The 12,189-nt window shown below is 34.6% G+C and overlaps 1 protein-coding gene across 2 annotated transcripts; it reads left to right on the top strand.

Moving 5' to 3' along the window:
- Positions 1 to 294: 294 nt before the first annotated feature.
- On the top strand, positions 295 to 7,856 carry LOC127832173 (uncharacterized). 2 transcript variants are annotated; one of them, XR_008026721.1, is made up of 4 exons: positions 295 to 1,173; positions 1,212 to 2,558; positions 3,794 to 3,844; positions 5,965 to 7,856. XR_008026721.1 is itself a non-coding variant. In XM_052357472.1 (2 exons), the coding sequence occupies exons 1-2, from the start codon at positions 318 to 320 to the stop codon at positions 2,360 to 2,362; spliced, it is 2,007 nt and encodes a 668-aa protein (XP_052213432.1). In that variant the 5' UTR covers positions 295 to 317; the 3' UTR covers positions 2,363 to 3,542. The 2 variants fall into 2 exon arrangements, 1 of the variants encoding a protein (XP_052213432.1); XM_052357472.1 differs by lacking the exons at positions 3,794 to 3,844; positions 5,965 to 7,856 and having other exon boundaries at positions 1,212 to 3,542.
- The last annotated feature ends 4,333 nt before the right edge of the window (positions 7,857 to 12,189 follow it).

Here is a 12,189-nt window from a genome sequence, read left to right as displayed (position 1 = left end):
GAAAGCAATGTTAAATTCCACTGTTAATTATAATGCTTTTCGAAACTCAACATCCTATAGTCAAGCAGGTCGCGGCAGCGGTAGAGGCATTTTCATGGGGCGGCGTTTCGACCAGCTGGGAGAAGTCATGTGTTACAAGTGCGGCAATGTCGGACACTTCGCTTCCGGTTGTGCGGTCAACGTTGGGGCTCCCGGAAACGTTATCAGTCGAGGACGGAGAGTACCACCACCGGCCACAGTCTCTTCAGCTGCCCAACAGCAGCAATTGGAACAGCAGAAGCAGGAACAACAGTGACAAACGAACAGGGCAGGATGAAATGGACAGTGATGATAAGTATTTGATTTTTTGTGATTATGGTGATACATTAGAGACGCATTTTTCTTATGCACTTGATTTCGAAAATAAATGTTTAATGTCTGAAAATTCTGTTAAAAGTAGGTTGAAACATTCTATTGAATTTTGGCGGTCTACTATCAGTGCTAATACAGACATTATTAATGTAATTGAGCACGGTTATGTTTTACCATTTATTATTAAGCCTCCTACTTTTATAATGAAAAATAATAAATCAGCTTTAGACAATAATGAATTTGTAGAGGAAGCCATTCATGAACTTATTTCGAAAAATTGTGTTTATGAGGTTCCTTTTATTCCCCACAATGTGAATCCTTTGTCCGTTGCAACAAATTCTTCTGGCAAGAAAAGATTGATTCTGGATATGAGTGTTTTAAATACTTTTATAAAGTATGATAGAGTAAAATTTGAAGATAATAAAGTTGCAAAAGAATTGCTCGTAGATAAAGGTTTCATGATTAAATTTGATTTGACTAGTGGATATCATCATATTGATATTTCTCCAAATCATCATACTTTTTTGGGTTTTTCATGGAAATTTGGCAAAATTGTAAAATATTTCGTTTTTTCCGTGTTAGCCTTTGGCATTACATCTGCTCCAAAAGTCTTTACTAAAACGTTAAGACCGTTAATTAAGTATTGGAGATTAAATGGTTTGCGTGTTGTCATTTTTCTTGATGATGGTTGGTGTGTAAATGCAACGTATGAGAAAACTTTAAATGACGGTAAATTTATACTGGAGACTCTGCAAAGAGCGGGTTTTGTTTTAAATATGGAAAAATCTATTTTTATCCCTGTACAGTGTTTAGAATGGGTAGGTTTTGTCTTATCCCTGTACAGTGTTTAGAATGGGTAGGTTTTGTCTGGGATTTAAAATGTGGAGTGATTCGAATACCGGAGCGGCGTATTCAAAATACTTTAGAGTGTTTAAATAAAGTTCAGTCTTCCCTTGACTACATAACAGCTAGAAATCTTGCTTGCTTGGCGGGTAAAATAATATCGATGTCTCCTGTTTTAGTCAATGTTTGTTTATTGAAAACTAAAGTATTTTACAGATTGATAGAAAGCAGGCTAAGTTGGGATTCATATTTAAGTGCGTTCGAGTGTAAAGATGATTTGGAATTTTGGCATAATGTGTTTTCTGCTCCTTTTGAGAAACCATTATTCACAGATTATATTCCGGAAGTGTTTGTTTTCTCAGACGCTTCCGATAGAGCGGGGGCAGCAATAATTCAACATGATGGTTCTATTTCACACAGGATGTGGTCTGATGATGAGCGAGGGCAAAGTTCTACGTTCAGAGAACTTAAAGCTATACAATTTAGTTTGTTAAGTTTTTTACCAAAATTAAAGGGTAAATGTGTTTTATGGCACACTGATAGCAAGAACTGTGTTAGTGTTATTGAAAAGGGTAGTACACAGCAAATGCTTCATAATATGGCTTTATATATATTTTCTTTATGTGCTGCTAATGCAATTTCATTGAAAATTGTTTGGTTAAGCAGGACTGAAAACACAGTTGCAGATAGTCTTAGTAGGTTGATAGATTATGATGATTATGGTGTTTCTAAACAGTTCTTCTGTTATATTGATTCATTGTATGGACCCAATGACGTAGATAGATTCGCTAATTCTTACAATCACGTATTACCTAGGTATAATTCTTTATGTTGGACTCCGACAACGGAAGGTGTCGATGCTTTTTCAGTAAATTGGTGTAACAACAATAATTGGTTAGTTCCTCCAGTTTATCTTATTCCAAAAGTATTAAATTATTTAAATGCATGCAGAGGACGTGGTACATTGGTTGCGCCATACTGGCCTTCTAGTCCATTTTTTCCAATGATTTTTGGTAAAGATACTCATTTATTGTGTGTTATTAAGGATATTTTAATTTTTGATAATCCTAAAGATATTTATGTGCAGGGTAGAAATACTGAATCAATATTTGGTTCGGAACAATTTACAAGTAAAGTTATGGTTGTTAGGTTGCATTGTGACGTTTAAGTTTATTTGTTTTTGTATCTTTTGTTTTGTTATAAAGTATCTGAAAATTTATAACTACAGGCATTTTCAAATCGGACAGATGGATACAGGTTGCCGACATGTGCAAAAAAGTCTCGGTTCACCCACAGGACATGTTCTCAGAAGTTAAAGGTCTTCTTTTTGGAGGCAAAGAAAAATCAACTGTGCATCAATACAGGTTGACTTTTGAAAAGTTTTGTTTGTGGTGTAAAATTCATAATTTGGAAAGTTTACCAGCCGACCCAGTAACTGTAGCTTTGTATTTAACAGAATGTATAAAGGAGTGCCAAATTAGTAAATCAAAACTTAATATGATTTTTATTCTATAAATTGGGCTCATACTATTTCCATGGAAATTAACCCTTGTTTTGATCAGTGGCTTAAATTATGTCTTTCTGGGTGCATTCGGAGAATTGCAAAGCCGGTAGTTAAAAAAGAGCCTATTACATCAGATATATTAAAGAAATTTTATCACACTTTTGTTTCTGAGAGCGATTGTTCTTTGGGGGATTTAAGAGACGTTACAATCTTTTTCTTATCTTATGCTGGTTTTTTCAGGATAAGTGAAATTGTGTCAGTTAAAAGATCAGATGTTGTGTTTTTAGATACGCATTGTGAAATTAAAGTTGAAAAGTCAAAAACGGACATTTTAAGAGAAGGTAATACTGTTCTCATTGCAAAAACTAATACAGACACATGTCCTGTAAAATTGTTTGAAAAGTATTTGTGTGTTGCAGATATTGCATGTTCATCTACAGATTATGTGTTTAGACCAGTTTATTTGTGTAATGTTAAACAATGTTTCAAATTGATTTCTAATAATAAGCATATTAGTTATTCTACTATAAATGATAGTTTTAAGAAGAAGTTAAGTCTATTGGGTTATGTTTCTTCTAAATATGGACTTCATTCTTTTCGTGCTGGTGGAGCATCTATAAGTGCAAATAATAAGACTGTGGATAGACTTTGGCAAAGACATGGTAGATGGAAAAGTGTTTCCACCAAGGACGGATATGTTAAAGATTCTTTGAAAGACAGATTATCGGTGTCGCTAAATTTAGATTTGTGAAGAGTCATTATTAATGTATCTGTGATTTGAAATATATGATGTGTTGTTCGTAGCACATGCAAGACACTATAATATATTATTATATAAATGGTTTGGAAATGCTTTTGAGTATTAGTAAGTTCTGTGTTTGTTTGTGTGTATGTTCCTTGTGGTCATTGGACCAATTTGTTTACGGCCATTTGGCCTGATTTGGTAAGCCAGTTGGCTTGTATGGTCAGTTGACCGTTTTTTAAAGCAAGTTGATCTGATGTGTGAAAGCCGGTTGGCTTTTGTGACTTGACCGTATTTACTTAGAAAGCATGCTCACATGGAATTAACAATCTTTGCAAGTTTATTTTTTGCAGTGCAGTAACTGGACAGTTCGAATGGTATATTAAGTATTGGAGAACATAAAGGTATGGTTTATGTAGTATGTTATTATTATTATAATGATTATGATTATGATATTTTTTATTTCCGTTTTAATATTTATCATTAATTTTTAGCTCATCTATTTTTTGAAAAAAAATTATGAGCTATTGTCATCACCTTGGCGTCGGCGTCGGCGTCGGCGTCGGCGTCGGCGTTGGCGTTGGCGTTGGCGTTGGCGTCGGCGTCCGGTTAAGTTTTGCGTTTAGGTCCACTTTTCTCAGAAAGTATCAATGCTATTGCATTCAAACTTGGTACACTTACTTACTATCATGAGGGGACTAGGCAGGCAAAGTTAGATAACTCTGGCGTGCATTTTGACAGAATTATGTGCCCTTTTTATACTTAAAAAATGGAAAATTTTGGTTAAGTTTTGCGTTTAGTTCCACTTTTCTCAGTAAGTATCAATGCTATTGCATTCAAACTTGGTACACTTACTTACTATCATGAGGGGACTGGGCAGGCAAAGTTAGATAACTCTGGCATGCATTTTGACAGAATTATGTGCCCTTTTTATACTTAGAAAATTGACAATTTTGGTTAAGTTTTGTGTTTAGGTCCATTTTATTCCTTAAGCATCAAAGCTATTGCTTTCATACTTGCAACACTTACTAACTATCATAAGGGGACTGTGCAGGCAAAGTAATGTAACTCTGACTGGCATTTTGACAGAATTATGTGCCCTTTTTATACTTAGAAAATCGAAAATATGATTAAGTTTTGTGTTTAGGTCCACTTTATTCCTACAGTATCAAAGCTAATGCTTTCACACTTGCAAGATTTATGAACTATCATAAGGGGACGGTGCAGGCAAAGTTATGTAACTCTGACTGGCATTTGGACGGAATTATGGGCCCTTTATACTTAGAAAATTGAAAATTTGGTTAAGATTTATGTTTTGGTCACTTTACCCCTAAAGTATCATAGATACTGCTTTCATACTTGGAACACTCACAAACTATCATAAGGGTACAGTAAAAGGACAAGTTGCATAACTCTGGTTGTCATTGTTACGGAATTATGGCCCTTTTTTGACTTAGTAACTTTTAATATATGGTTAAATTTTGTGTTTCGATCCACTCGAAGTATCAAGGCTATTGCTTTCAAACTTCAAATACTTACATGCTATCATGAGGTTACTGTACCTGGCAACTTGAATTTTACTTTGACCTTTGAATGACCTTGACTCTCAAGGTCAAATTATTAAATTTTGCTAAAATTGCCATAACTTCTTTATTTATGATTAGATTTGATTGATACTTTGATGAAACTACTCTTACCTGACATACCACTATAGACTTCACCCAAACCATCCCCCGTGCCCTCCCCCCCCCCCTCCCCCCCTCCCCCCCTCCCCCCCCCCCAATTTTTTTTTATTTATTTTTTTTTTTTTTTTTTAAGATCATCTCACAAATGACCACCACACCCTCACACTATACCCCCACCCCACCCCCCCACCCCACCCCACCCCCCCACCCCCACCCCACCCCACCCCCAAATTTTTTTTTTTTTTTTTTTTTTTTTTTTTTTTTTTAAGATCATCTCACAAATTATCACCACACCCTCACACTATACCCCCCCCCCCCCCGATTTTTTTTTTTTTTTTTTTTTTTTTTTCGCTTTTTTGGAAGATAATGTAATAAATGTCCACAACCCCACACTATACACCCCTCTTCACTCCACTCCTCCCTCCTTTGTGATTGAAAATGAGAGTCCCTTCACCTTTAAAAAGAAAATAGATGAGCGGTCTGCACCCGCAAGGCGGTGCTCTTGTTTAAATATTGTTTTATTATATCTTTTTTAATTCTCTTGTGCATTATTCGAGTGGTCATTTGACCGTTTGTGAAGGCCAGAGTGTGCCTGATGTTGATTAGCCGTTTGGCTTGTGTGGTCATTTGACCGTTTGTGAAGGCCAGAGTGTGCCTGATGTTGATTAGCCGTTTGGCTTGTGTGGTCATTTGACCGTTTGTGAAGGCCAGAGTGTGCCTGATGTTGATAAGCCAGTTGGCTTGTGTGGTCAGTTGACCGTTGTTTAAGGCCATAGTGTGCCTATTTTGATTGAATTATTTTATTGCTTTTACAAATGTTTATAATTGTATTTTTTCAGTTAATACACAGTTCGAGAGGTATATAACGTGGTGGAGAATATTTAGGTATTCATTTTATGTTTTATATTATTTGTATTCTCTCTTTGTTTTATTCGAAAGTCCTGTCAAATACAAGCACTCACTCCTATTTTGTCTTTGGTTTATTATTTGTTTGATAATGATAATTATGATTATATGGGTTATAAAGATGATGAGAGTTTAATAGTATTTTGAGAATAGAGAATAATAAATTTACTCATAACTATGAGTAAATGAAATTATTCTCGGTTTGATAAATACGGTATAGTATGGTTTAATACGTGTTATTTAGAAGAGAGATTATGGTAATGGTTTAGCGCGTATAATGCACGGGTTTTGTGTGCATGTTTTAGCGCGAAAGCGCACGAGTTTTTCGTTTTGGGGTATATATGATTTGCACATCTAGTGAGACGCCATTCGAGGGTTGTTTTTGACAGGCATAGCTATGGAGCAAGAAAACGAAAGGGTGATAACCCCGCCCGCCCTCCCTTAATGAGCATATGTATGGTTAAATAATTGGTTACATTGCTTTTATGTTTATAATTTTGCTATTATAAAGTCTATATTTAGTATATTTTCAGTTCGGTTTTTATTCCATGTGAGATGGGATCTTAACACGAACCGATTCCTTTACTGGGAAAGACGATGGGTGTATTTTCATTTAAGTCTGAAGCAGCTAAGTTTTCTTGATTATTTTTACTCATTTTTTACTTAATATTGTGTTTGAATAAGGTTTTTTAAGTTATGGGTGTCATGTTTTTCGAGACCCTCACTTCCTGGAGATAGTACCTCCAGCATACTTATTGTAATATTGGTATGTTTAAATGTCAGTGTTATTATTTTTTGTTGTCGTTCGTAATGAACGTTTAATTTTAAAGACATTTTTTATTGTACGATTACTTAATATTTTCATTTTGGTGTGACTGGTTAGATGTTGAAGTCGGTTTAATATAGCTGTTAAATTCGTCATATGCATTTATATATTTTTCGGAATATTTATGATTTATCAACATTCTTTTTAGATGCTTTATGGATTTTATGGTTTGAGTGACTTTTTTGTTTCTTGTTGATGTCCGGGGTGTGTGCAGGATGCTTTTGATGTTTGTTTGTTATGTTAACTTGCGCATTGAAATTGATAATGTTTAATTACATTTTTTACTATAAATTACTTAATGTTTACAGTATCTTAATAGCTGCTTATTTGTAGATTTCTCTAAATTAGAGGTTTCGGGAGGTGATGAAGGCACCTAGACACCGGTCTCGAGCCATGGGTCCTCATACGTCCCCCTGCCATTAAAAGAAAAAATAAGAAAACAAAAATGGCAGTAGGGTTGCGTATCCCGCTCGCGGTTTTACCTGAATCGTTTATTACTACTGATTATTGTATGGGGTGTACGTGAAGTCATGTACATTTCTCTTGATTGGTGGTGGTAGATGAATCTTGCAGATATTAGCAGCTGATTTGAACAAATTAATGAATCACATTTGTTAATTTATAATATTTAAGCAAGTTGGCGTGATTGATGGGCATTGGGGACGTCCTGTGTGCACTTTGGGCATCGGCGGGGATCAACTTATTTAAACAGTAACTCTTTATTTGAGATATATACTTGACGTCTAATTGTTATGAATACATTTGCACTTTTTCACATGACACACATGTGTATGTGAAGTGTTCATAATTACATGCTCTACAGCATTTAAATAGTATCGTTTCAGTTTTTTTTACACCTGAACAAAGATGTTGCACCGTTTCCAGTCGTCTCGAGATTCCTCAACTGAGCGGTGCCGTTGAGGTCTATATCCATTGGCACATACAACATATACGGGCGTCAGAATAATTGTTTTTTGCATTTATTTGTTGAAAGTCCTGTCAAATACAAGCACTCACTCCTATTTTGTCTTTGGTTTATTATTTGTTTGATAATGATAATTATGATGATATGGGTTATAAAGATGATGAGAGTTTAATAGTATTTTGAGAATAGAGAATAATAAATTTACTCATAACTATGAGTAAAAAAATATTACTTTTAATCCGTTCACCGCATGATTAACCCTTTAACACTAAATGTATATATGCAAACAGCAGAACGGGTTAATTGAGATCCGTATGTTTACTCGCCAAAAGGAAACACGTTTCAATTCTGTATTCGTCTCCCGCAAGATGGTTCTTTCGAAATCATTATGACACTTCTTATTCAAGCGCACGGGTTATTGTTACATAACTTGTGTTTCTATAAGCTCGTTTTTCTTTCATAAGGGAACCCAAAATGACAATCAATTACAAACGGTGACATTCGTGTTCAGACAGTGCACATAAAAAGAGTTCAAGATAAATATGAATGGAAAACAACACGACAATGTCAAGCCTGTATAAGGTGCATGTAAATAAATAACAGCTGCACTGTTTTTTTAAGCAATTATTTTGTATGTGAGACACTTGTAGTCGAATTACATTTTGAAACATTCCATATTAATACTGAAGCAGTTTATTATCTATCATAATACTTATACAAGTGAATACTGTTCAAATTAAAGATTCCACATGCCCTTAATATATACCGGTTGAGTAAGGTAAATACTGGTGTCCTACATGAATCGTTAATCTTCATTAATACAATGAGTAAAAATAAAACGCTAAATAAGTAAATTGCAATTGAATCTTTTTTTACAGCCAGTTTGAAAGAAGACACACATGCTTTTTTCGAAACATCAAAAAGAAAGCAAGGTTACATTGCACTTACAAACATTATTTTTATATGGCGCCATAGCTTTGAAATTTTAACGCTTTTCACCTAACGAATGTCGAATGTCGATTGCCGATTTTAGCTTCACGCACATAATATTTTCAGGAATATTACAACTTTACGAAAGCGAATCATTCACAGAAAAGAAAAAATGGAGAGAGTGATAACAATTTAAAATTTTATATTTAAGCTAGAGCAGAAGTTTCAAACTGTGGTCATCTGTAAACAACACGTCTTTTAATTGTCTACTTTTGTTTCTTTTACATTAACATAAACAGACATGAATATCATATAATAGAATATTCTTTTGAAAATTATCACTATTTACAACCTTGTAAATGCAGCTATCAACAGCATTTGTTTATGGTTCCCGTGTGAACAAGACCATTTTCAACTATGATATACACACAATGCAATGAACTAGTTGCTTTTTTGAAATTTCACTTTAAATCAGAACAATAAGAACACATCTTATGCAAAATTGACCGTATTCCTAACGCAAATCGGCATAATATGAGTACATTCTTTTTATATTCACCATAATTTGCACATACCAAAGGCAAATGTCCCGAACGTTTTGAAATTGGTACGTGCACATGTTAATGATAATAATAATTCCACAAAAGAAAGTCACCAATCTTGCATATTTGGTGGAATGAAATGCATAGAGGCTTCGTGCACATAAAATGATATGAATCGCCCACAGAACGTCAACTAAATTGCTTAAATTGTGCCATGAAATGCTTAAAGGCTTCAGTGTCAGCATAATTATGAAAAGAACCATGATGTATAAAATATTTTTGCTTGGGTAACATTTTCAAACTTGAAGAGCGTTTAGAGATATGTCAGAAAACATGTACAATAACCAAACAGAAATATAAATCTGCCAAGTCAACAACCTATATAAAAACTATATTGACGTGAAAAAAAGCTTTAGTGTACGTGTAATGGTTATAAGAAGTATGTTTTGCGAACTATTTTGACTCGAGTATTATTCAACAAGACAATTAAACATAATATTATAATAATAATAATAAAAATACCTCATTTCACATCAGATCCAAAATTGAGATATTTAAACAACGGTCAAAGTTAAAGAAAATAAGTGCGTGTTAAATATTTAGTTATATGTTTTTACTATATTGTAAATCAGTGCGTGTTTAATGTTCAATTAGATGTTTAATATTGTATTGTAAAAATATTTTCGTACTTGTTTTAATAAAGTAATATAGTATTTCATAACAGTTATCGCGTTATCCCATGAGCTTCTATCTGCAAGTGGACTTACGGAAAACCTGGATAACGATAATTGGCGTTGCTTTAAATGTTGGGCGAGCCAGGATTGGATCTTTTAAACCAACGAGAATGCTGAAATCGCAAAAGCAACACAAAGAAACAGTTTTGGACGTGATCCATTTGTCTCTTACCATTCGTATTGTTTTCTTCTTGTCGTTCAAGTTGTTGAATCATACCAAGGACCTCCGAAAACAAACAGAGTAAAGAGCACTATTCGTAGACGAGCAACTTACATCGACCATGATGTCGGCTCAAATATCAAAGATCTAGCCAGATTTATAGCGTCACAACGCCGAATACACCACTGGACTCGTGGCTACAACCTTCAGGTACTCAGCTAGGTGCAGCCGTTTTGACTCCACGCCTAATGTAAAAATCACAGGCGAAGACATATGTATGGGCCCCATTACATTGTTAATTGAAATATATGCAAACGTTAAGCAACTTATTATAAGTTTGATTCCCTTGACACGGCTGTAAAAAACAATGAAAAGGACAATACACATCTAAAAAGCAGAACAAAATATTAACGGAACAAGCTAACATAAAAGCTGAACATCGTGGCAGGCCAGCTAACGGCATCATCAAAATGACACGAGAATCTTGGTGCGATGCGTCAAGAAACCAAACCTGAAAGTATTCAATCTTGAGAACGATAGAAACAAAACCCACTCACAAACCGAAGCTAAACTTGATGCTATTAAAGCATGTATGTACGATTCTGTCAAATATTTAAAAATCGATATAAAATGTGTAAAACACTTATTCAACATATATTTCAATATAAATTAAATAAAAGTAAAGAATAACATGCGAAATAAGCAAATATAAGATATTCAATTCTGAAATCGATAATGTTTGTACAGTCGAATTCGCCAGCATGTATATCGTGCATGTGCGATGTAAATCTAAATTTAGTTTTAGTGCAGATACGTTCATACGACTTATTGTATGAACATATGTACGATGTATCTTCGTCACAATCGGCTCGGGGCACTTATTTGTCTTTGATGCATTTTATGAAATTCGTCTTCAATGTTTATTTCTTCTTGCCTATTTTGTGGTATTGTAACATATTTTTATAAATATATTACAATTTTACATATATACAAATTGTACATATTCTCTCTAACTTCACACTGATGCGATAAATGTCAACATAACATACCCAACGTAAAACAATAACAACATTTGATTCAAAGCATTGCGAAGTGGATCGTTCAGTGATACGCAATAAGATATGTACAAATCATAAAATAATACACCAACATCGTTTAATGTTGGGCTTATACAATATGATGAAATGGTAGTAATAGTTTGAGAAAGTATATTTAATTTGTTGTTGTTTTCGAATCTAGAGATAAGTCACGTGTTCTGTTTAAATTACGCCTTATATAATGAAAAGGTAAAATGGTATTTGACGCAAATCAATTATAGTTGAAGGTGCGGGAGTAATGCCTCAGTCACAAATAATCCGGTCGCTGGCTGATGTGTACGATAAACCATGAACATGAAACCTTCGCCAATCGGTGTCTCAAAGAGGACGAATATATATATCTAACTACTGGACGTCAATAGCGCGCAAGGTCGTCGAAAACGCCTTTGGTATACTCGCAATGATGTCTCGCTGCCTACTTGAAATATTGGGCATTCTTCCGGACAATGCCATCTTGATCACACAGTGCTGTCTAGTGCGCCAAAACCTAATGAGGACAAGGCATCCAAACCTTCAAAACGTTGATGTTGATCAAGAGGATGATTACCATCAACTGAGCCCAGGGGTTTGGAGAAACAATACCGTCATGCGAGAAGTGGAGGAGGAGGGCTTCGGCAAAAAAGCAGCGTGCATATCTCAAGCACTACTTTGCCAGCCATGCGGGAAGTGTGACTTGGCATTTGCATGACATCGACAGATAGACTGGTTATAGAATGTTGAAATGATGCTTGAATTGTTGAACTATGTGTGTTTACAGGTGTATATGAAATTATGATGAGTTAAAATAATGGTTTGTTTTTAATTTGAAAACACTGTAAAATGGTTGGGATCTACATGCGTTGATTTCCGCGTATCTAAAGTTCTAGACATTATGGCAAGCGATAATCATTTTCAGAATCTCAAGCTAAAAGATTTTAAAAAAAACAAGCTCGCAATATTATAAT

This window comes from Dreissena polymorpha, chromosome 5, assembly GCF_020536995.1.
Source record: "Dreissena polymorpha isolate Duluth1 chromosome 5, UMN_Dpol_1.0, whole genome shotgun sequence".
NCBI classification, from domain to species: Eukaryota; Metazoa; Mollusca; class Bivalvia; order Myida; family Dreissenidae; genus Dreissena; species Dreissena polymorpha.
The sequence above is the reverse complement of the archived record's forward strand: the minus strand, read 5'-3'. Positions and strand labels throughout refer to the sequence as shown.

Bases quoted from the DNA above. Each gene is read 5' to 3' on its own strand.
- LOC127832173 (XM_052357472.1), top strand. From the start codon at position 318: ATGGACAGTGATGATAAGTATTTGATTTTTTGTGATTATGGTGATACA. The intron at 1,174-1,211 runs GTTTTGTCTTAT...TAGAATGGGTAG, and splicing joins ACAGTGTTTAGAATGGGTAG to GTTTTGTCTGGGATTTAAAA.